General features: G+C 46.6%; 2 protein-coding genes across 3 annotated transcripts in view; one reads left to right on the top strand and one right to left on the bottom strand.

Annotated features, from left to right (window-relative positions):
• LOC119401630 (zonadhesin) overlaps window positions 1–5522 on the bottom strand; it is a 297434-nt gene extending 291912 nt beyond the window's left edge. The window contains exon 1 of one of the 2 annotated variants that reach the window (XM_037668531.2): window positions 5076–5522. In XM_037668531.2, the coding sequence (XP_037524459.1) occupies window positions 5076–5133 (58 nt within the window). In that variant the 5' untranslated portion in view covers window positions 5134–5522. The remainder of the gene's footprint in view (window positions 1–5075) is intronic. The other variant, XM_049418805.1, reaches the window with a different exon arrangement.
• LOC119403124 (uncharacterized) overlaps window positions 5362–23891 on the top strand; it is a 31534-nt gene continuing 13004 nt past the window's right edge. The window contains exons 1-4 of the mRNA XM_037670072.1: window positions 5362–5380; window positions 5997–6048; window positions 9319–9549; window positions 21463–21778. Of these exons, the coding sequence (XP_037526000.1) occupies window positions 5362–5380; window positions 5997–6048; window positions 9319–9549; window positions 21463–21778 (618 nt within the window). The remainder of the gene's footprint in view (window positions 5381–5996; window positions 6049–9318; window positions 9550–21462; window positions 21779–23891) is intronic.

Genomic DNA, 23891 nt, shown 5'->3' with positions numbered 1-23891 from the left:
GTAAGCAAACAACGTCTCCCACCAAAAGAGGCTCGAGCTATTTGTTTGTTTGTTTGTTTGTTTGTTTGTTTGTTTGTTTGTTTGTTTGTTTGTTTGTTTGTTTGTTTGTTTGTTTGTTTGTTTGTTTGTTTGTTTGTTTGTTTGTTTGTTTGTTTGTTTGTTTGTTTGTTTTCGTGTCTTCGCGTGCGGCCGCACGACTCGGGACTCGGCAACATGACGCACCGCTTCGATAAAGTACGCATTCGTGCCTACCATACAAGAGGACTATGTTCTGAGGATACAAACAAGGTAGAGGCTCAGAAGTGGATGTTTGAAGATGTTTGAAGCGACAAGGACCTTTGAGCAAGGTGTACCACTGGGGCCAATATTTAGACAAGAGGGCTTGTCTTCTTCAAGGCAGCTGCTGCCTTGAAGAAGCCCAGACCTCTTGCCGAAACGTCAGCTCCAGCGGCACCTCCTGTTCAAGGAAGTTTTATAATGTTCTGCAAATACCATAGCCAATGTAGTGGAGTATTGTGCGCGCGCGCGCGCGCGCGTGCGTGTGTGTGTGTGTGAGTGTGTGTGTGTGTGTGTGTGTGTGTGTGTGTGTGTGTGTGTGTGTGTGTGTGTGTGTGTGTGTGTGTGTGTGTGTGTGTGTGTGTGTGTGTGTGTGTGTGTGTGTGTGTGTGTGTGTGTGTGTGTGTGTGTGTGTGTGTGTGTGTGTGTGTGTGTGTGTGTGTGTGTGTGTGTGTGTGTGTGTTGGGGGGCGCGAACATGGGAGGGGGATGCATTTTACCCCTCCGGCGTTGAAAACACAGCAGTCCAGCCTGATTTCGTTCGCACCGTTTCTGAAAAGTTGGCCCTCCTGTGCGCTTGTAAAACAATGCACTTTTGTCAGGACATAAACCGTTTTTTTTTTCCGAAACAAAGCAATCCAGGCACGTGTGTGCAACATTACACGCAAGTTGCACCTACTTAAGGGCCCTATTGAGCTAGAAGCCCTCGAGCTTATGACAATGCATTCATCGCGAGGCGTTGGATACACATTGTATTCAGAACGTAGAATTCAGCGCGTGAAATTCTCACCCCATGTGTTGCCTTCTTTTGCAAATATGCCCTTTTGAGGAAGCGCCTTGCAAGCCAGCGATAACGCGGCATATGTAAAAGTGGGTAGGCTGAGCAGGATTACTCGGGACGAAGTATTGGTACAACTTAGCAATAAAAAAAATGAGCCCCATTGGAATGACACCGCAACAGCTTGTTATCAATCAATCAATCAATCAATCAATCAATCAATCAATCAATCAAATTTTATTAGTCTTGTCAAAAATATAGTACATTGCAGGTAAATATGCAGGAGGAAAAGCCTAGACGTACTGCAGCTCAGCGCCTTTTGCACAGGGCCACAGCGGTGTGTTTAGTAGCTACTTGTGTGCATAGGTCGGCAAACTCACTCATGAGTCGACTCACTCAGACTCAGATCGAGCCGTGAGTCTGAGTCTGAGTGAGTCCGGGTGAGTAATATTTCGTTGAGTTTGAGTCCAAGTGAGTCCGGTTGAGAAAAAAGTTTACTGAGTCTGAGTTCGAGTAAGTCCGGTTGAGGAAAACCTTGGTGAGTCTGAGTCTGAGTGAGCCCTAAGCGCAAAATATATTTCTTGAGGGAGTCCGAGTGAGCTCCACACCTTTTTGCCGACCTATCGTTCTATCTACACCACTTCAGCATTACTATCAGCCCTATGTCGGCTCGGGCTTATGCTTCAATTGACTCATACTTCAAAGCCCTAGAGTTCATACGCCAGCTCAATATTTATTGATCAGAGGCGTGAGGTACACAGGAAGGGGGGAGGGGGGGGGGGGGGGAGGTGCCGTGACCTGCCCCTGCAAACTCTGTCACAGGATGTTCTTGACAAAAATATCTCCTGTGAGTCATATCTTTCAATAAAAATGTCCTTACTGGATTGCAAACACGCATTTCAAGCCATTGATTGCAACCACACATACAACTCACATTTGAAGGTAAGAAATCATAGGTGCCAAGTAAAGCACCAATTCTGCGAGATATTGGTGTGAAAGAGCAATGACACCACGTTCGATAAAGCCAATGATACGCTAACGGACTCATGAGTCGACTCACTCAGACTCACTCAGACTCAGATAGAGCCGCGAGTCTGAGTCCGCGTGAGTTTGAGTGAGTAATAATGTGATGAGTTTGAGTCCCAGTGAGTCCGGCGGAGAAAAATTTCAGTGAGTCTGAGTGCGAGTGCGTCTGGTTGAGGGAAATTTTTGTGAGTCTCAGTCTGGGTAAGCTGTAAGGGCAAAATATATTTAATAATAATATCTGGGGTTTAACGTCCCAAAACCAAAATATATTTCATGAGTGAGTATGAGTAAGCTCCACACATATTGCCGACCTTTGCTTGTGTGTTAACTAAAGGAACACTTGAACATACGACATTGCCTGCACGCGTTATTACACTGAAAGCTTTCCAAAAGGCAGGAGGTTTATGGCTGTTGCCCTTCGAAGGGGATCGCCGTCGCCTCAAGTTGGTAATTCGATAATGCTCAATTAAAGATCTGAAGCTACTTGCTTCGTTCTAGACGCAGGACCTTTCAATTCAAAATGCGGTGCACCACAATACTGCCTCGCTGTGTGTGGAGACAATGCAAGATCGGTTTCCACAGGCGGCAAGAGTTATATATAGCGATTCCCCGTAATTTCGCGATCGAACGAAAAGCCTTGCGAAGCGCTCGCCAGCAAAGAGGGGTGCACTTGTTTCGGCGAGTCGGTTACAGTTCGCGAATAAATGTTGCTTGCCCGCTGCTTGTAGAACGAAGATTGGGAGTTAGATCAACTATCGATCTAACCCATTCGTGGCCCCATTTATCAAGCGGCACGCAAAATGTCCTTTATCATTCTAAATGACAAATGCTGCTGGGCCGATACATTACATGCTATCGGCATTCCATTATTTGCGACCTTTCCACCGTTTACTGGCGCCTGTCCTATACTGTTGTTTCTGTATCTTGGTTTTTCGCACCTATAGATGTATGTACCTTACACTATAACGCATCTACAACTGTTCCTTTGCTACATGTCGACCCTAGTACTATCCGATGACGTGGTAGAAGTTTACTTGAAGATATTGAATTTGATGTATTTAGGTAATCATCAGGACGTTGGCGGTATTGAAGTACTTACACTTCATGTGGATGTTGCACAATGCAGTTAAGGTTAAAAGAAAGCTTTTTTATTGTTCTTCTAAGGAAAAGATCTTTGAAGAAAATTGTGAGGAAATGTTCGCGCGAATCTGTGGGCGAAATGCGTACTCTTTTTTTTCAGCTAGAAATAGTCGCGGGCAAGCTTTGTGTATCCTTGACAATATTGTTTTCGTGATTTACCCACGCCGGGGAAAATTGTAGGTTATTTGTCAGGCGACGCCTCAGTTTTCGTGTAGGATCGTAGCAGTATGTATGTATGTATGTATGTGTGTATGTATGTATGTATGTATGTATGTATGTATGTATGTATGTATGTATGTATGTATGTATGTATGTATGTATGTATGTATGTATGTATGTATGTATGTAATAATAATAATACCTGGGGTTTAACGTCCTAAAACCACGATATGATTATGAGAGACGCCGTAGTGGAGGGCTCCGGAAATTTCGACCACCTGGGGTTCTTTAACGTGCACTTAAATCTAAGTACACGGGCCTCAAACATTTTCGCCTCCATCGAAAATGCAGCCGCCGCGGCCGGGATTCGATCCCGCGACCTTCGGGTCAGCAGTCGATGTATGTATGTATGTATGTATGTATGTATGTATGTATGTATGTATGTATGTATGTATGTATGTATGTATGTTTGTTTGTATGTGTGTATGTATGTATGTATGTATGTATGTAGCTACACATGCAGGGAAACTGGCCCACTACTTGAAATTTATGTTACCGAAACTTTCCTCTGCGCACTGAATCCGTACTTCGCCAACAATTGTTGCTCGAATACACAGTTGTTGTCCGTGGTAATAGCTGACACGACTGTCAATCCGTGCCCGTTTTTAAGCCCGGGCATGTGTTCTACACTTTATAATTTAGCCTTATATCGACGCACGTTTAGATCATAGCACAATCGATCTGATAAACAGATTGCAGCGCAGCGAAAAATCACCGCATAATGCATGAGCCTCCTCCCGATCTTTGTCGAAATCGCCAGGCAGCAGCGGTGGCGTGAACCGAGGCTGTTCAATTGCCTCCCAAAGTGGCACAGCACCTAAACCGTGCGCACTGTCACATTCGCGCAACAGCGCAAAGAGCCACACGGGCGGCGTAAGAGCGAGACGTCGTGCTCTTGCGCCGTACGTGCGGCGTGAATTATGTCCCACCAATTGACCCATCAGTCTGTCATGTCCGCCTGTGATATTGTCAGTTTGGTTTGCTCCGTGGCAGTCGAAGCGATTCTCTGCCCTCGCGGGATTCTCTACCCTCGCCCTGCTCAATATAGCTTGCGCATCCAATTTTCACGAAATGTATTACGCTATAATTGATCCTGGGACGAAATTGCAGCGTATGCTGGTCCAAGAAATATCGTTACCGACGCCCGCTGGCTAGTGGTAATGCGCACAAGCGAGCGAGAAAGCTTGCGAGCTCCGCGTCTGTTTTCTGCGGTATGTATTAATCAGGGCGCATCGAGTCACCTTGTTCCATTCGTGCTTAAGTGTCACCCGTGTGGTAGTAGGACCTGCTACTTGTTCATCTTGGGAAAACTTACATAACTAGCATAGACTAATTAAGTGATTACGCGCTTCTGCTTCTCCCAATGACCTACCTCTGGTCCACGGCTTTCCGGGGGCCAAAGAGGGGAGAGAAACAGTTCTTAGAATGCAACGCCAGAAAAACCCCGGCCGCCATTATCGTGAAAACTCTGCGTGGCCATAACTCTACACTTCATACAGTGACGATGCAGGTCTGATTGTGTAAAGGTTTGGGGCACACCTGGCACCTTTCTTCGATGGCTAGGGGTGGGGGGAGCCGCGCCTAACTGCCTCCTTTTACTGCTTACGCCTATGACAGCTAGGAAACACGTAGCTCACCTGGGTAAATCGCGCAGGTCACGGCGAAGGCCAGGATCCAAAATTCGACAGTCGCCATGGTTTGTTTCTTCTTTGTTTTTTCTTGTCTTTCGCAGAAAACCTCCGCCGCGGCTCAGCGGGGCGGCAGCCTGACACCCGGGCCACAGGGGCGAGCGCTTCGACGACACCTTTTTCTTTTTCTCACTCTCCCGTTTTTTCTTTACGCACACACCGCCGCTCTCTCTCCGTGGTTCCAGAAGCAGTAACAGCGGTTGGAACAGGCCCGCTCGTCGGCGAACAATGAGCGATGCGCGCCCGAATGCATTGTGAGAGTCAGCGGACGCGCTCAACATGTCTGCAATACAAAATAGAGCGACTACGAATGCGCACACATGCACGCAGTGGTCGGCTACGTCGCAGCTGCGTCCAGCGTCGGCCTCTGAGAGCACCTGATCGAAGAGCTGAAACGGCGCAGCCGCTACTCGGCCGCAGCACTCGCCTAATGAGACGCCGCAGCATCGTGCGGACTTTAGACACTGCCTCCTGCACTCCAGCGTTCCTTTGTTCCTGATACACAGATCACCTTTATGTTCGTGTCGTCCTGGTTCTCGCCTCTCCCTCCACACCTCTCTTCTTTTGCCACTCCGTAACCACAGCTGTAAGAGGCCCCAAGTTAGAACGAGTTCAAAGCAGACATTAAACAAACCCTCCGTGAGGTTATTCTAACGGAAATAACATTCAATAAACAATAGAATAATAGTGTTTGAATCGCGACGATCACGGCAGAAGCGAAAGCACACACCGAAGCGCCGAATAACAGCTTGAGGGCTTACTGCGAAGACAGCAATACCCCTGGTTAACCTCCCTGTCTTTCCTCTTCCATTCTCTCTCTCTCTCTCTCTCTTTCTCTAAGCAATAATAAATGGGAGAAAATCCCACCAGCACCTTTCATCACAGTATGTTTTCATCTGCTGACGACACGTTTCGCCGTCACGTGCGTGTTCTTCTTTCGTGTTTATTATTGCTGTCTTTGAATAGTTCTTCCAGGTATTAGTCACGACCTCGTTGTGTGAGTTCTCTCCTGTTGTTGCCGTCCTAGGCGCTGTTTTATCTGTATTACGACATTTTAGGCCAACTGTTCGAGCGATGTGCACTTCTGCAGCTCTTTCAATGTAATGCAATTTTGTTGAAGTCGCCAGAATCTGTTGATCACTCGACAAAAATGGCCAGAAATCAGGGGCCGTATACGCGAGAGCTTCTCTTCCGTAAGTGTGTTTTCCCATTGGTCAGCTGGCTTCGGTAATCATATGTCCCGCTTCGTAACTGGCGAAGATATAAACTCGCAACAATCCTTAATGTAAGACGTTTTTGCGAGTACGTGCACTGACTCAACCCTAGAATACTCGTCACCAGCGGATTTCGTCAGAACGCAGGACATCAAAACAGGCTGATGCGGGATCCTCAAGTTCATTAATTTGTTTTTCCGTGTCGTTTCAAGATTATCAAGCATTATTGCCACTGATGCAGCATGCGCCTAGAAGCGGTATTACGAAGAACTGCATAAAGCCAAAATGTTGACCTCAGAATAGTGATAAAGAAGATGATGATGATGATTTCCTTGATGCATGGCTCACACCCACTCTGGGGGATTGGCCAAGAAACGATTAATTTTAGGTAGAAGTGACCACATATGATTTCTATGACTTCACAAGGTTGATGATGATGATTTCCTTGATGCATGGCTCACACCCACTCTGGGGGATTGGCCAAGAAACGATTAATTTTAGGTAGAAGTGACCACATATGATTTCTATGACTAATGAATTATAGAGTAGTTAGAAAAAATGCATAATGCTCATTTAAAATTCAGGGCACACTGCATCTTTGTCCCTTCAGCGGTTATCCCGCTACAGATAATTCATTGGTAGAAGAGCATGTAATACAGAGACCATGACTCCACGACAAGGGCAATTCTAGCAACTGCAGAGACGCTTTTTTTCTTATTCTGCTAGCGTACTATAAGTTTTGCACAATTCCCATTCCACTGTCCGCCATGGTGGTACAGTGGCTACGGTGCTCGGCTGCTGAACTGAAGGTCAGGGGCTCGATCCCGGCCTTTCGATGAAGACAAAATACTAAACGCCCGTGTGCTGTGTGATGTCATCCTGCGAAGTACGTTGAAGGAAGAACACCAGATGATCAAAATTTGCTCTGCCCTTCACTACGGCGTGCCTCATAATCATATCGTGGTTTTCGCACGTAAGAGTTGTAAAGGAAAACTCACAATGGGCCAGTGGGGAAAGCATGATGAACTTTTGTTGTATATATTCCATGTTTCTCACTGCCTCAAACAGTTGATACTTCACGCTGATGTTCCGTGTGCGTCTTTTCTCGACGTGTCCAGTACGTATTCCAGTTTTTCGGAACAAAAACTGGATCACGTTAAACCCCACGAATTATAACTCCCACTTCGCTCCACATAACATTTTTCACAAAGAACTTATCTCCTTTCTGTGTTCAACCAAATAGAGCGAGAGAGAGAGAGAGAGAAAGAAAGTGCTTTATTGAAAAGCAGAATTATTCGCCAACGTATGCTTGCTAACTTACAACAATGCAGGGACAAGCTTGGTGCAAGAAAAGGCCATAGGAAAATGCGGGTGGAAGAACGTCAGAAAAATCACTATCAACATCAGTGTAACCTACTATATGCACACAACAGCTCACTTAGACAGTCCGCCGTAGTGGGTACGTGTCAGTTTACAGCGCGCATGCGCGTGGGCAAATGACAAGGCGGAAAAGAAGCAAAAGAAGAAAGGAGAAGCCATCTTGTTTCGACCGGTAGCCATGGCTGAGAAACACGGAGATGAATCGCATCCCAAGTCGACGGAAGGACAAGAGTCCTCGGCTCTGCGTGCCGAGCGAGTGAGCGCGAAGACCAAGTATCGAGGCTCGACACCTCGTGTAAGCCGAGGACGCCACGACTGCGAGGCTACTTCCGAGCCCCGCTGTCGGCACTCCGGCAGAACCAGGCGAGACGAGTAAGTCGAGTGCCTTGTGCTGCGACGCTTCATTCAAGTCCACTTAGGGAAACTTTTAGAATAGAGAACTGAAAGCGAAAAAGTAATAATAAGCAGCTTTAAAATGGTCTTTTATTCGGTCCCTTCAAGTCTCTTTTTTCGCTTTGCCGAGTCACCTCTCTATCATAAGTCTAAGGCACTACTCTTACACTTCTGCCGAGCTGTGGTTGTTCATAAGACTAAGGCACTCCGGTCATATTACTGCTGAAACCTGATTGGCTGAATCTAGCCTACGTCATGCTCAGACCGCCCTTTATCATCCATCATACACGTGATCCCCCCTTAGTTTCCTCACTATCCTTCAGCATTACGTAAGCTTCATCGCGCGACGCCCTCTCAATCTACTCTTTGAATCACCCACCTTACGTAAGCTTCATGACGTGAACTACCTTTCAGACTGAATTGCCTGCCTTACACAAGCTTCATCACGTGACCCTTTCCCTTTCCTCCTTTCATCAGCCACCTCCCCTCTCCAACCTGGTCACTTGATCTTCTTTAGCGTGACCACTCCTACGGCACAGGGTCCGCATGAACAGTTTCTCTGTACAAGGAAAAAGTCAGGAGAAAGCTAAAATACTGACCGAGTTCGTGCCGTTGCGCTTCGTAAGCGAGCTGCTCTTCTGGAGTCCTAACCACGCATGGCCTCCCCATCGCAACTCGCACTCAACACTACACAACTAGGTTTTTTACCGAGCCGCAGCACAGCCTCGGCGACACAAACAGCACCGCTTCCTCGTAGAAGGCGGTATGTGTACGCTGTGCAGTACTGGGTGGTTTCCTAACATTCCTTTTGCTACGCCAGATGTCAGCACATGCATTGCTAGTTTGCTCCGGCTCCCCAGAGAGGGCGAACACTGTACGCTTGGAGCATGGAAAGTTTTCCTGTGTGGACACGAAAATTCTTTGGTAGCTTAGTCATATGGAGTTCTGTGGTAAAAATCATATAAACGAACAGGAGCACCAAGAATATATAGTTAGCCACAATTACCCTTGACAGCATTTTACTACCTTCTATAAACCTTTTAACGGGAGAGACAGAGCACCTCCCTTCTGGACTCTGGTAAGGGAGTACAAAGGCTGACGTCACTGTCTCTGCAGTGCATTTTGGGGCCCTCACGTATATTGGAATGTTGGCTTTGTTCCTAACACTGCGTGTATAGATTTTATTTTCTCTAAATGTCTTCCAGGACTGACTCGCACACTTCCGTTTCCGGGTACACAGAAGCCACAGTAGGGCCGGCCCTGGAGTACTTTCCGGTCACTTCGACGGACACCTCCCAGCCGCAGCCAAGCGCCGGCAGCGATCACGTGCCTCCCAAAACTTCACCCACGCTGCAGTACATTACAGCGCCAACGGACAAAGCTGCTCCCCCGCCGGATGGTACGAAGGACGGCCACGAGAAGCATTCGAAGCGCAAGTAAGTAGCGTCACTAAACAATCAATGATAATTGTAGCTAAAATAGTAACATTGATACTTCGTCGAACAAGCAAGGTCACTGGAACCAGCGTGTGGGACTTGTCGTTTTGAAAACAAGCCTTCTCCAAACATTGGCTCCAGCGGCCTTTTCAGTGGCGGGAGCAACAAGTGACACTCGTACTTCTCTTCTGAGCACTTCCGGAAGAGCACATACTTTCGGTTTCCAAATATTCGGAAAATTTGTTTTAAAAAATAAAAAAGAAAGAAATTCATGGTTCTGGTTACTGTTAAGAGTTATATTGCAAACATATGACATCGTAGCATAAAATTAACTGTCACGATTATTAATGAAGATTAATTGAATGGGTGCATTGAAAGAGGAGACGCCTTTCTTCTGAGCTGCTGAGATCGTTGCGGCATCTGGTGGACCTAATCTCAATCACACGCTTCTTTCTACGTAGCCCCCGACGTCCGCTTCAGCAGCGCGCAAAACGCAAGCTTAATCCGAGGAATACACCAGAGCACAAGAACGCTGACATGCGAGGGCCACTGAGACACCTAAGTTAAGGGCTAGGGTCGCCTCGAGATTTTTTTTTTTGTTCGACAACTTATCATCACATGAAACAAATATCTATCTACATGCTAATGTTTCGTGATAATTATTCTTAGAGAAAAGTAACAAATTAAATATTACATTCATGCTAAGATAACACCAATGATCTTCTAGGCATTCGTTTAGAAAGCTTCGCGGATATACGCTAATTACGATCTAAAACACACAAGTAGCAAAGTTGTGCAAGCGAGTTATAGCACAGCTATTATAGGGTTCGGCTTTCTGGTTCTACATTGACATAAATTTCTGAGCTTGCCATAGTTTTACAGACGCAACCTTGCCAATAGGTATCTGCATAAAAAGGCCATCATTGCGGCGTGTTTTACTTGATCTGCGCGGCTTCAAATCTATATGGCATTTTTGATTTCAAAATCAAAAATATCAAGAACTAAGTTTGTTAATTGTAAGGTGTAACTGGTTGCTTATGGATATAAATTTATTGATGGACATATTCCACCATTTTCACGGCGGGAATGATTTATTTCTCGCCAAAAATTGCTGATAAATTAAGCGAAGCTTAATTGTAAGGTAGGCTATCGCAAACATTTTGGCAACATAGCCGGCCAGCAACGGCATCATTATTCCCTCCACTATCGACAGTATTTTTACGTGGTTGTGACGGTGAAGAATGCTGCAGCAAGACTGGGAAATACGGAGCTCTTTATTTGGACAAACTTGTGCCCATAAAATGAAAACTCAAAACATGAGCGATACACGCTGCGCCCTGATAGCAGCGAGAACAGTCGTCTGCCGTCAAGTAATCTGATCATCTGCGGAACGCGTCGTCTTTTATGCATCAGTCATCGAACCTTTCAGCGCTATCGCTGGAGCTCGCGTAAGCTCTCAAATAAACTTGACTATTCGCGTCCGGCGCGCAATCTTAACAGAATGATCTCAAACAATCATGAAGCTTCTCCATTGTAACTGCGCTGTCTGCGTCAAACGTTGCTAACAGTGTTTGCGGGTGAAACCAGAATACATCAAAACAAAGGAATAAACACGCGTGGCAGTAATATCGCTAGTAATATTAACGATGGTACTACCGCTTTCACTATCGATAGTTTGTCGTTAGTACTACTAGAGTGTACTAGAACAGGGGAGTGCCCGGAACGAGCTTCGAAAAGTGAAGCCCAAACAGGGTCAATCCGCTTGTGGCGCTGCGATCGGTAGTCTGCAATGTGTCGTCGTTTAAGAGTTGTTCGGGGCTCCGCCGAAGTGGTGCAGGGGTAGAATGCCCGCTTCCCACTCAAAAGGCCCGGGTTCGAATCGCAGCTGCAAATGGCGGGTTTTTATTCTTAGTGTTACCTTTTGTAGCTGTATTGGTTCTCCTTTGTTTCTTAAAACTAACTTAAGTTGCTACGTGTTGGTTGAAGAAGTAACGCAAAATGCGAAGTAAAATAGAAGACATATGAGAGCGAGCGCAGCTATTTGCAGCGCCACAGCCCGGGATTGAACAAAAGTGTAAAGTATGGCCTCCGAGATTTTCGCGAAGACGACACTCGAAACAAGATTTCACATTTTATGTTACTTTTTATAGCAATACGTAGCAACAGAAGGTAGTTTTAAGAAGGAAAGTAAAAAAATCACAGCATATCCACGGAGTGAATGATGATGAGTGGGCGAAGCTGCGGAGGTTCATCGGTAAACCGTGAATCTTCCGTGAATTCTGCCCAGTACATCATCACCGACGTGAGATCGGGCGCGTTTATACTAAAGGTTCGATGAGTTATGACGACTTGCAGCGCACTTTAATTTTACATGTACTCTGTGAATTATCATTGTTTAGAGAACCATTGCTTAGAAAACATCTGGCGAATTTCGTTAAGCAGCTGGCGTCTTTTCGTTTTGCTTTAGAAACATCTGGCGTTCTTTCGTTTTGCTTTTACAAAACATCTGGCGTCTTTTGTTGGTTTATTTCATCAATCAACGGCGTTTTGAACAAAATTTTTATTGTTTAATCACGCACAGGAGAAATCTCACCAGGCACTACCTTGGAGGTAAAGAATGGCTGCTAATGGGAATGAGAGACAGAAGAAGTCGGCTTTTAGCTAACGCTGCGAATTTTTTATTGTTCAACAACGCACAGGAAAAATCTCCCACCGGCACCACCTTGCAGGTCAAAGCGTAAGACTGGTTACATACTACGCTACGAGGGACGAACGGGTGCCGCTATAAGGAGCTTCGCCCCTAAAAACCAACGCAGCTATAAAAGGTGACACTCAGAATAAAAACCCATCATCTACAGCTGCGATTTGAACCCGGGCCTTTTGAGTGGGAAGCGGGCATTCTACCCCTGCACCACTTTGCCGGAGCCGCGCGCAACTCTTAAACGACGACACATTGTAGACTACCGATCGCAGCGCTGCAGGTGGATTGACCCTGTTTGGGCTTCACTTTCTGTACATTGGTACTGCGGCCGTTCCGAGCACTCCCCTGTTCTAGTACACTCTAGTACTACTATCTATATTTTGTTTGCACTATAGATAGTTTCAAAAAAACTATCGATGCAATCGATAGTCAATTTACCGAGAGTTCTGCATCACTTGTAGGGAGTTCCATGTGGCGCCATTTTGCCCAACGGTAGGCCAACGCGAGATATGGTGAAGGTTGTTTTAGATTAGCAGGATACCAAATTTTATAATTAGCCACAGGTACTAGAAAAGGGGGCGCGACATGAGACTTCCTGTGTATCACGGAAGCAGTATCACGGATTTCATGTGAATTACAAGTCACATGGTCCCTTATGAAGTTACCTAAGACGACTAGAAGGCGAAAGCCATCTTTTTCTGATTCTAATGTATTGGCTCCCACCCCCCACTCCGAAATCTTTCTGCGCCCAACGTGGTTTTGCACAGCGTCCGAATCGGAAGCATAAGGAGCTTCCTGGATACCACCTGGTTTTGCAGTGCCTCCTGGATTTAACCAAGCGACGATATCATATGATTACGTCAGAGGGTGACGTCCTCACATTATTATGATTTTTTGCTTCACTCGTGTTGACGCCAAAAACGCCGAAGCCAAGGGTCACTTTTCGCGTTTGATGAGACACCGAAGGCTTTCGCCTTAATGAACATGTAGGCTTGAAGCAGCGGCAGCTTACGTGATGTGCGGTTCACGTTTCGATACCAAGCAAATTATAACCCTTTCGCTTCTTCTTACCATGTGCGCTTCTTCAATATCTTTCATCCGGCCACATTGACCAAGCTCTATTTCCATCACAGGTCGAGTCGTAGAAGGAGCTCCAGCGTACGAAAGCGTTCATCCGATGCCGGCTCGTCCACGTCGTCCGGCTCCCAGCGCGCGCCATCCGAAAAGGACCGCGATGACAGCGCTCCCGCTCGGCACGGTAGCCCAGGACGTCATCCCTCGCAGACGGATGGCAAAGAGCAGCTCACCGCTTCCACAGCTCAGGCAAGCGTGTCACAACGTAGGAGATCGCTTAAGCCAAAAAAAAGCAAGAGGGAAGCCGGCCCTCATGGGAAAGAAGCTTCCCAACGCACTGCCAGCGTTATTTCTGACATTACAATGACCGATGGAAGACACGAACGAAAAACCGAAGAACACACCAACGCGCCCGGTATTAAGGACGCCGGTGTATACAACAGGGCGGAAGAGCAGCAAAAGTCAGTTCAAGGCTCAAGTGTCACTCTACCAGGAATCCCTACGGAGCTACTGGAGTCGGAACGCTTCGGTCAACAAGCGACAGGAGGCACCGCTCTACTGCAAGCGCAGGCTGACGGTGTGCTGACCAAACTTGGCTCGGTTGGTGCCGATGAAGTAACTTCTCCGACCGTTGCAAGGGACGATACCCGAACTGCTACTGCCTACAAGCCATCAACTGGTATCGTATGCGCCTTGGTCTATTGTAGTGTGCGTCGTCTGAAAAATTCACTACTGGGAAATTCAAAATGAGAAGCAACAAAACCAAATTGCTCACGCTGTTTTCTTCGCACTAATTTGCAAGCCCTATTTGCGTGGGAGGCTGACTGGTTTGGCGGAGCTTCTATTCTTAGGTCTTTCGCGTATCTGGAAGTTTTCCTCACAGAAAAATGCTGCCGATGCCTAAAGGGGTACTGACACAAAAATTTCGAGGCAGAAATAGCATGCGGCATCGATTCTCGTGAGCATGAGTATATCATGTACAAAATCTGCACAACTAATATTGCTTAGGAGGTATTTTCTATTAATATTGAAGATCGCGTGAGCGATCCAATGTTATGCGCCGCACCTCACGACATCGAAATCAAAGGTGACATGAAGGTTACCCCCACTTCCTAGACGTTACCACTGCGGCCGAGCTCCGATCTGGCGCAGCTAGTGTAACGTCATAGTCGCCATAACGCTCTTGCTGCGCTTACGCCAGCGGACTGCTATTCGGTGGTTGCTCGCGAGCCCGTGCCCGTGGCGAACGTGTCAAACCTCAAGAAGGTCGTTGCCACCAGTCGACGATAATAACGACGGCGAAGAAGGCTGAGCATACGCGGCAGACGAATAAAGAACGCCAGCAGACGATGTAGGCAGCGCGGAAGTGCGTCAAAGTTAGACGTGCCGTTTCACACGCTAGATGGCGCTAGTTGCATCTGGCGGCTTGCCATTCTCTGAGCTCTCCCAAACCGAAACTGAAAGTGGTCGCTAGCCCTGCCACGGTGGTCTAGTGGTTATGGCGCTCAACTGCTGACCCGAGGGTCGCGGGATCGAATCCCGGCCGCGGCGGCTGCATTTTCGATGGAGGCGAAAATGTTTAGTCCCGTGTACTTAGATTTAGGCGCACGTTAAAGAACCCCAGCTCGTCGAAATTTTCGGAGCCCTCCACTACGGCGTCTCTCATAATCATAACGTGACTCTGGGACGTTAAACCCCAGATATTATTAAGTGGTGGATAACAAAAAACTGTAATTATCGGTCACGAACTACAGCAAGCGAAGTGCCGTGTTTGACTAATAGTATAGTGGGTAAAGTGCTCGACTGCTGACCCTCAGATCGCGGCATCGAATCGCGGCCGCGGCGGCCGCCTTTTCGATGGAGGCGAAAATGCTTGAGGCCCATGTACTTGAATGTAGGTGCACGTTAAAGAACCCCAGGTGTTCGAAATTTCCAGAGACCTCCACTACGGCGTCTCTCATAATTATATGGTAATTTTGGGACGTTAAACCCCAACAATTATTATTAATAGTGTTTGACTAATACGCATCCAGCACCTTATTGCAGCAAAAAGGCGCCCAAGCGAAATTTTTGTGTCAGTATACCCCGTTAATGTGTACGTATCATTGGTAACCTGGCGATAAGATGGAGCGTGAATTCGACCCCAGGTGTCCGGCTTCGACGCAAATTTCCTCTTCTCCTCTTCTTTTCAGTCCGACCGCACGTGACCCATCATAGTGCCGAACAGAGGATCACTACCACCGGCATGTTATGCGGCGCCCTATTCGTCGTTTGCGTTGCCGCTGCCTCCATAACTCTGGTGATCATGAGCTACGGTGAGTCCACCAATGAAGTTGCATGCGTCGCCCCTCGGTGTCTTGAGGTCAGGAGCGACCTTTACGGCCTTGTCAACGCCACCGCAGACCCATGCGTCAATTTCTACGACCACGTTTGCGGACACTGGATGGACCGCGAGTCGGGAGGCAGCTTCCGTGATGACAACGTCAGGGCGTCCCAAGTCAAGTTGCAACAGGCCATCGCATCCGGTCGGTACGTAAAGTACGAGACAGAAGGCGCCAGCGTGCTCAACCAGGTATACGCGGCCTGCGAGCGATACATGGCCACTGAAACGACGCTCGCCGAAATCATGCGGGCCGCCGACGCACTCCTTTCTCTGTCCACACTTCGGCGAGCCGACAGCAATGCCAAAGTCGCCGGGTTTCTCATGCGTACCAGCATCGAGACTGGCTTGTACACCGTGGCCACAATCATGATCGTCAGGGACGGCGCCGAAGAGCCGCTGTACCTTGCCCCATCCTGGTCCCTTACCAAAAGGTTCTTGAGAAATGGAGACGTCAAGGACGCCAGGACGAGCGACAACGACTCCTGGCGCTTCATCCTTCAGGTGCTCGAAGCGTTTCCTGACGTGCAGAACGCCACGAGCGTCGCGCAGCTTCTGTACTGGCTCGACGCCGACTTGAACATGGCCCTGCAGTTACCCCGCAAGCCCGTTGTAGAACGTTCACCGTTGGACGTCGCCTTCGAAGGGCTCGTCGATGGCGTCACCGTCACTCAGTGGATGAAAGCTGCGAACATGATCCTGCCTGCCTGGCGGGCCCTGGGGCGACGAGGCGTCGTGTTGATGCGGAACCCGAAGATCGTGAAGAACGTTTTCGGCGTTCTGTTCAGCAAGGGCACAAGGACCGCGGCTCTTTACGTCTCTGCGTACGTGGCGTCGTACGTGGCCGTCATGGAAAGAGACAAGCTTCGAGTCCGGTCCGGCGAGATCACCGTGCCGTGGTCTTGCCTCAACAGGGCCAGCGAATGCCTCACCAAGACGTGGCCGCAGCTCGTGGGCAAGCTCGTGAATTCCCAGGGCAGCGTGCCGATTATCGAGGACATGTTCGCGACCATCAAGAAAGTGTCGACGTATCCCAAGGTGTTCACGTGGCTCGGTGAAAGAAGTCGCGCTTTGGCAAGTGAGGAACTTGCCAGCACGCCGGCGGTCATCCAAGAGCCCATCGATCCGAAGGTTAATTACAGGTGCAGTGTGCCATACAGACCTGTATCTTTTCGAGGCGCAATGAATACTGGTACCAAATAGGATATTACGTTATAACGCGAAAAATTAGCGACAAAGACGCTTGTGGCCTAGTCTTTGCGTTATAACATTGAATTACGATGAAGTACCGACAAACACAGACCACCACCCTTTTAAGTTATGGTACTATACGCCACAAGTCCGAGGCCTGAACACTCAGGGGCTGAATTCGGCTATTGGTGGTGCTGATCATCTTAGCTTTCTTATCTAACATGTACGTGATCAGAAAGGTGTTTCTATAATATCCGAGCTTCTGAAACTGCTCCACGTAGCCGTACTACTTCATTTGATTCACCATATTGCTGCGGGTATTCTGACCTCGGAAAGTTTATAGAGAGATATATAATAGTGGCTATTATGATTTATGCATGCGAAGGAATTGCGCGGCATTGTTCGGTTAATAACTTCAGACAACATTCTAACGGCTTATTAATCTTATTCTGGAATCAAGTAGGATACACAATGTCTCGTAATCGCTGACCTCATGTGCTTTCTTTGTGTATTGGACCTTAAGACAACTGCATGCCACAATACTTGTAGTTCCATGTCGGGACAACTACATATCGGTACTGGTTGAAAACAAAATATATTGTGCAGTGATAATAACTAATAACAAAAGCACTATTACTTCAGCAGTAGCTTCGGCCTGATAATTCCTCGCTAATTACACTGTTGATTATTTCAAAACTGTGTTCAATGGAGCTAGTTCGTTCATAGCTAACACAGGTTAAGCAGCGGAACTAAAAACGAGGGATTAAGAGAGGGCAGACAAGGATGTCATGAAAGAAGTGAGACAAACAAGCGCTTGTTTGCCTCATTTGTGTGTGTGTGTGTGTGTGTGTGTGTGTGTGTGTGTGTGTGTGTGTGTGTGTGTGTGTGTGTGTGTGTGTGTGTGTGTGTGTGTGTGTGTGTGTGTGTGTGTGTGTGTGTGTGTGTGTGTGTGTGTGTGTGTGTGTGTGTGTGTGTGTGTGTGTGTGTGTGTGTGTGTGTGTGTGTGTGTGTGTGCGTGCGTGCGTGCGTGCGTGCGTGCGTGCGTGCGTGCGTGCGTGCGTGCGTGCCGCTCAGTTTCGCCAAGATGAATCCGTACCAACTCTCCCAGTTTAACGAAAACGTTGCTGTTATAACAGTAGATAGGCAATGTTTATTAATACTGAGCCATCACCAGCCAACATTATCGATTATTTTGCCGTATAAAGCCGACATTGCCCAAAATTAGCCTACCCTATGCGACATTAGCCGTTATCTAGCCAACATAATCAATGTCTCCCATTGGTTACCAACCCTGTACTTGTAAAAAGTGCTATACAAGTAAACACTTTTGACTAATGTGCCATCAATTACCATTCACCACTCGTTCAACAATTGCAATGAAAAACTGAATGATTCGCTCAGCCACATACAATGTAGTTATCCCCGGTCCCCTATATTTTTGGCGGGTGATTTTAATCATCCAGGCATAAATTGGCGGACGTGTACACCCGAAGGTAGTGCAAGAAGGACTGACGGTCAGGAATTTCTCGATGTGCTAGCCATGTTCAATTTGACACAAATGGTTTCTCTGCCGACACGTGGTGATGCTATCTTAGATCTTGTATTTACTACCGAGCCTGATCATGTACTTGTTAATGTTTTAGACAATATTAGTGATCACAATGTGCTTCATTGCGAATATACATTGGAAAACAAAAAGCCAGAAAAGCCAAAGAAAGTAATCTACAACTACGCGCGGGCAAATGTTGATATGATTATGAATCAGCTGTCATCCTTTTCATTGGAATTTCTGCGCACCTTGTCGCTGCGCACAACTAGTGAAAACTGGCATCTCGTACAGAAGCAGCTGACTGAACTAAAAGACAAGTTTATCCCTAAAATTGAAGTAACATCGTCAACCCAGAGCGCATGGTTCAACTTGCATGTCAAACGTTCCATAAATAAAAAAAACGACGTTACTCGAAAGCAAAACAGTCGGGGTCTGATAGTGATTGGGAACGTTACCGCGAACAATCTGAGCAATGTAAGGTTGAAATAGAAGCAGCCAAAGATAAGTTCTTTAACAATGATATAACAACGCTTTTAGAGAAAATACTAAAAAATTCTGGAAGGTAATTAACCCCAAACCTTCTTCGTCATCCCAAGTGTCCATTTCCAAAGACGGTGTACTTCTTTCACCATCACGCGTTGCAACGGAACTAAATGATTTTTTTGGTTCTGTATTCACAGATGAAAATCCCATTCCGTCGGACCTTAGCTTCATGACTCTCGAGTCGGTCATGGACGATTTAAATATTTCGTACCAAGGTATTGAACGCGCTATTGAAAGGCTCCCAAATAATTCGGCACCCGGCCCGGACGGCATCTGCACCAAAATGCTAAAAATAACAAAGCCTGTTATTTCTCACATTCTAGCAGCTGTTTTTCAGCAATCAATTGATAACGGAAGCGTACCAGATGCCTGGAAAATTGCCCACATCACTCCTATTTTTAAATCAGGTGACCCCTCTATGCTTTGTAACTATAGACCAATTTCCCTAACAAGCATACCGTGTAAACTTTTAGAGCACATTATATCATCTGCAATTATGACATATCTAACCACTAACAACTTCTTCTTACCAAGTCAGCATGGTTTCCAGCGTGGCCGCTCATGCGAAACTCAACTGTTTGAACTAATAACCGATATTCACGAAGCCATACACAATAAAGCAGTCATTGATGCTCTATTTATAGACTTTGCCAAAGCCTTTGACAAGGTCCCCCATAACCGCCTAAATATGAAACTCAGCGCCCTGAACATCAACCCTAAGATCTCTAATTGGATTGCTAATTTCTTGTCTGATCGCTACCAGTATGTTTTTGTTAATAGTACTTTCTCTCCGTTAATAAAGGTAAAATCAGGTGTTCCACAAGGTACCGTGCTCGGGCCAATCTTATTCCTAATTTACGTCAACGATATAGGTAACCACCTGTCATCCCCAATCAGACTTTTTGCAGATGATTGTGTCATTTACAGACAAATTACTAACCATACCGATGTCAGTGCACTGCAGTCTGACATTAACCAAATCACCCGCTGGTGCTATCAATGGCAAATGGAAGTTAATGTCTCAAAAACGAAGTGCATTCAATTTACGAGAACTACCAGCCCCGAGCTACATTCCTACATGATTAACAATATGGTAGTTGAAAACGTGTCCAAAATAAAATACTTAGGCGTCCATCTTACAGAAAACCTCTCATGGAATGCTCATGTTGATGCAATAACTAGTAAGGCTTCAAGAGCCCTAGGATTCATTAAGCGTAACTTACACTCTGCCAACCAGTCCACCAAACTTCTCGCATACATAACTTTAGTTCGCTCAAAAATGGAATACGCCGCCCTTATTTGGAATCCTAACCAGCAATACCTAATTCATAAACTTGAGGCCATCCAAAACAAGGCAGCCCGCTTTATCACCGGAAAATATTCACGGTTCTATAGCATAACAGCAATTAAAACGTCATTGAAATTACCTGCACTAGAAAAGCGTAGGCTTATCGCACTACTGTCTCATTTCCACAGACTTTATTTCAGTGATTCATCGTTCTTACAGTCACAGATTAAACCAGCTCATCGCATTTTTCCACGCCTGGATCATGCATACAAAATACAACCCATGTTTGCGCGTACTAACTTCCTTCGTGACTCACCACTGTTTCTTGCAATTTATCATTGGAATAAACTACCAAGCGATGTTGTAAGTGTGCGCGATCACGACACATTTGTTAGCAAATTAAAGGAGATGTGGAATATCGAAGAGTAAAATTTTATAGCTATCTTTTGTTTAGTTTAGTTCCAATATTACCTGTATTATTGCATACCTTGTTTCATGCCTTACTGAGTGCTACATTGTATTACCATGTTTTGTTCGTGTGTAGACTTGTGATTTTTGGATTTTCCTTTTTTTCATGTTCTGTGTAAATATTTCCTTTGTAAACATAACCCTACAGCATTGTAACTACCCCCCCCCCCATGTAATGCCCCCATGGGCCCTTAGGGTATATGAATAAATAAATAAATAAATAAAAGGACAAAGTGGTATCCGCTGAGAGCCGGTGAAATTAGGTTTGCATGCATATACTTTCCATCCGTACTAAAAGACTCGGTGTGCAAACAATGGCGCAAGAGAGAAGTGAAGGCAGCACAGCGCCAACTAGCAAAACACGCACAGCGGCGGAAAAGAAAGTAGGCACAGAAACTTATCTGCGCTGCCCAGGCAGAAGGCAATACCTATCAATACGGCATGCATGAGATAGGTATCATCTCTTCCCTGGGCATGCGTAGGTAGGTTTTTGTGGCTACTTTCTTTTCCGCCGCTGTTCGCCTTTCAAGTTGTTAGTCGGCGTTTGTTTTGTCTTGACTTCTCTCTTGTGTCCGTGTTTGCGCGCTGGCCCAGCCTGTTAACATTAATACCTGCCAACTAGTTCAGCTCTCTGTTATTCACGGCTCTCCATCTTTTGAAACACCTTGCGCACCTCATACGAATGCTTAATTATAGCAATGCTCGCTGTAACACTCCAGCGGCCTGGACATCTCCGGAAGTGCACATGGGGACAACGGGTCGCTCTTCACCCGGAGTAACACCCTCGAAGATGACTCGTTCGTGTCGCAGTACATACTGGCTCGACGGCACGACCTGCAGGTTCGCAGGGTGAGCCCGCCGACCCTAAGGGAGCTGTATTCCGTGAGACACGGATACAGTGGCGACGTGGCTTACTCGCAACGCGTGGGCGTCGTGGTGGTTCCCGGCCTGTACCAGATGGAGCCGTACGTTTACAACTCGGACGTGCCCGCGTACTTCTCCTACGGCACGGTGGGCGCCCTCCTGGCGAGCCAGGTACGTATTGCGTCGTGTACGGCTTAGCCAGATTGAGCCTTGTGTTCGAGTTACAATTGAAACTCGATTTAAGGAATTGATGACCACGCTTGAATTATTTCGTTAAATCAGAAATTTCTTAAAATTGAGGACGAAATTTTCCGGTCCTCCGATATGTAGAACTTTAACGAAGCGACACCCAAAAGCTACACTGCATTATTTTTGCGGAAAATCCTGTCCTGTGCGTCTGAAAAGTCCGCGACGGCGGCCCGAGGGCGGCCCAAACACAAGGGACACCATGTCCGGGCTATGCAGATCAGGTTACGGCTATGATATGCTACCGATATGCGATGACGTGGAACGCGATGCAGTGATTGTGCGAGCAGGCCGAGCGAGAAAGATTCGAAGAGATCGCCAGTGATACCTGCCACTTAAACCACGAAATAACCAAAGCAACCACCACCAGCCCTAGCGCCATCTGGCACGTGACACCCAGTTGAAAAACCCACCAGAGTTGATTTGATGTGTTCTGGTGTTCTTTGTGTTACCAGACCATGAGCTGATCGGCACACCAGTCTAATGTGTTGTCCTGGTGGGTACACCAGCCTGCTGTGGTGTGTTCTGGCAGAGTCACCAACCTGTTGCGCTAATCTGCGGTGGGAACACGAGCAGCCTAGTGTGTTCTGTACTGGTGGGACAACACCAGCCTGGTGTGGTGTCGGAGCCCAAATCACACCCGGTTGGCATGGTAGTGTATACCGCACTGGCACGCGGTGTTTTGGTGCTCAAACCACGTCCTCACGTGGCACAACACAGCTAGCCGAGACAGGTGATTTCTAAAGTATGAAAGAACACAAGCCAACCCCACAGCTTACTGTCACGCGAAAGCTGTGCATAATGTGGAATTGATTACCGACAAAAGGCACCTAAAACAAAGCCAAACAGCAGTGGGAATACTTTATTTCAGTATGCGTATTTGATTACACCAACACAAACTTTTTCCACTGCCGATTGATATGTAAAAGATAATGTATAAGCTGCTGTCGGCAAATGTTCATGCGTGCCTAATAGATGGTCATAGGTATTCAAACAATTGAAAAATGCACTTGATCATTGTTCAAATTAGGTACTTATATATAATAGCAGCTCAATTCTGCATTTTCTATAATTGTTGCATGGCCCTCACGTGGGAATAAATATTGAAAAGTCAATTTGAAACAGTAATTAACACCCAGCTGGTGCGCATGTTTGCTGCAGGGCAAACGCGCATCTGTAAATCTGCAAGAGGGGAAAATTCGCATACTAGGTTCACTGACAACTGATATGGCGTTCACCAGTGCGGCGCGTTGTACAATGTGAAGAACCATAGAATTATTGTGAAAGACGAATGCGTTTTTTTTTTCTATGTGAAGACATGGCTGTCCCATGAGCACAAGCTTCTACTGACTGCAATGACGACAGGCGTGCAGCTTGCAAATCGAATAACTTGATCACTTTCGGGCCCTTGTTTGGGACTTCAAGTTTTCACCAAGACTTTAAAAAGAGCACGTATGATATTGCCTAGAGTTTGCGCAATCTGCATTAAAGGGGTACTCACAGAAAGCCCTCCAGTTGTCGTTTTCTTGCGCAAACGCCGGAAATGCCAAGCACTCAAGAGCCTAAAAGGTGTACCAGTATGCAAGCATAAGTGCGCCCTTGAAAATTAATTACATGTTTTTAAAAGCTAGTTTCGGTTCCTATACTGTACCCTAATGCGACGACATGGTACGAGCTTCTCGTCACATACTCGGTCAAGATATTGTGACGTTTCCACGGCCGCTCCGTAGCTCCAATGGTGACGCACAAGCAGCCATTTTGTCCGTTTTGGTCCCTGACGTCATCAAAACTACTATACTGGTGCGTGACGTCACCAGAACCTATGCTGTAGCCTGACGTCACGTTAGTGGCAATGTCAAAAGCTGTGCCTAGCTAAAATTGACATCAGATGTCAAAATTAAATATCTTCTCAGCATTTCCTGAGCTTCAAGCTTGCTCAGATCCATTTCCGTATAAAGGATATTTGTATGGTAGCGTAAACCCAGCTTTGGAAATTGATGTTAGTACCCCTTTAGGTGAATGTAAAAGCATATATTCC

Source organism: Rhipicephalus sanguineus, chromosome 8 (genome assembly GCF_013339695.2).
Source record: "Rhipicephalus sanguineus isolate Rsan-2018 chromosome 8, BIME_Rsan_1.4, whole genome shotgun sequence".
In the NCBI taxonomy this organism is placed as follows: domain Eukaryota; kingdom Metazoa; phylum Arthropoda; class Arachnida; order Ixodida; family Ixodidae; genus Rhipicephalus; species Rhipicephalus sanguineus.
This window is presented reverse-complemented; position numbering and strand designations above follow the sequence as displayed.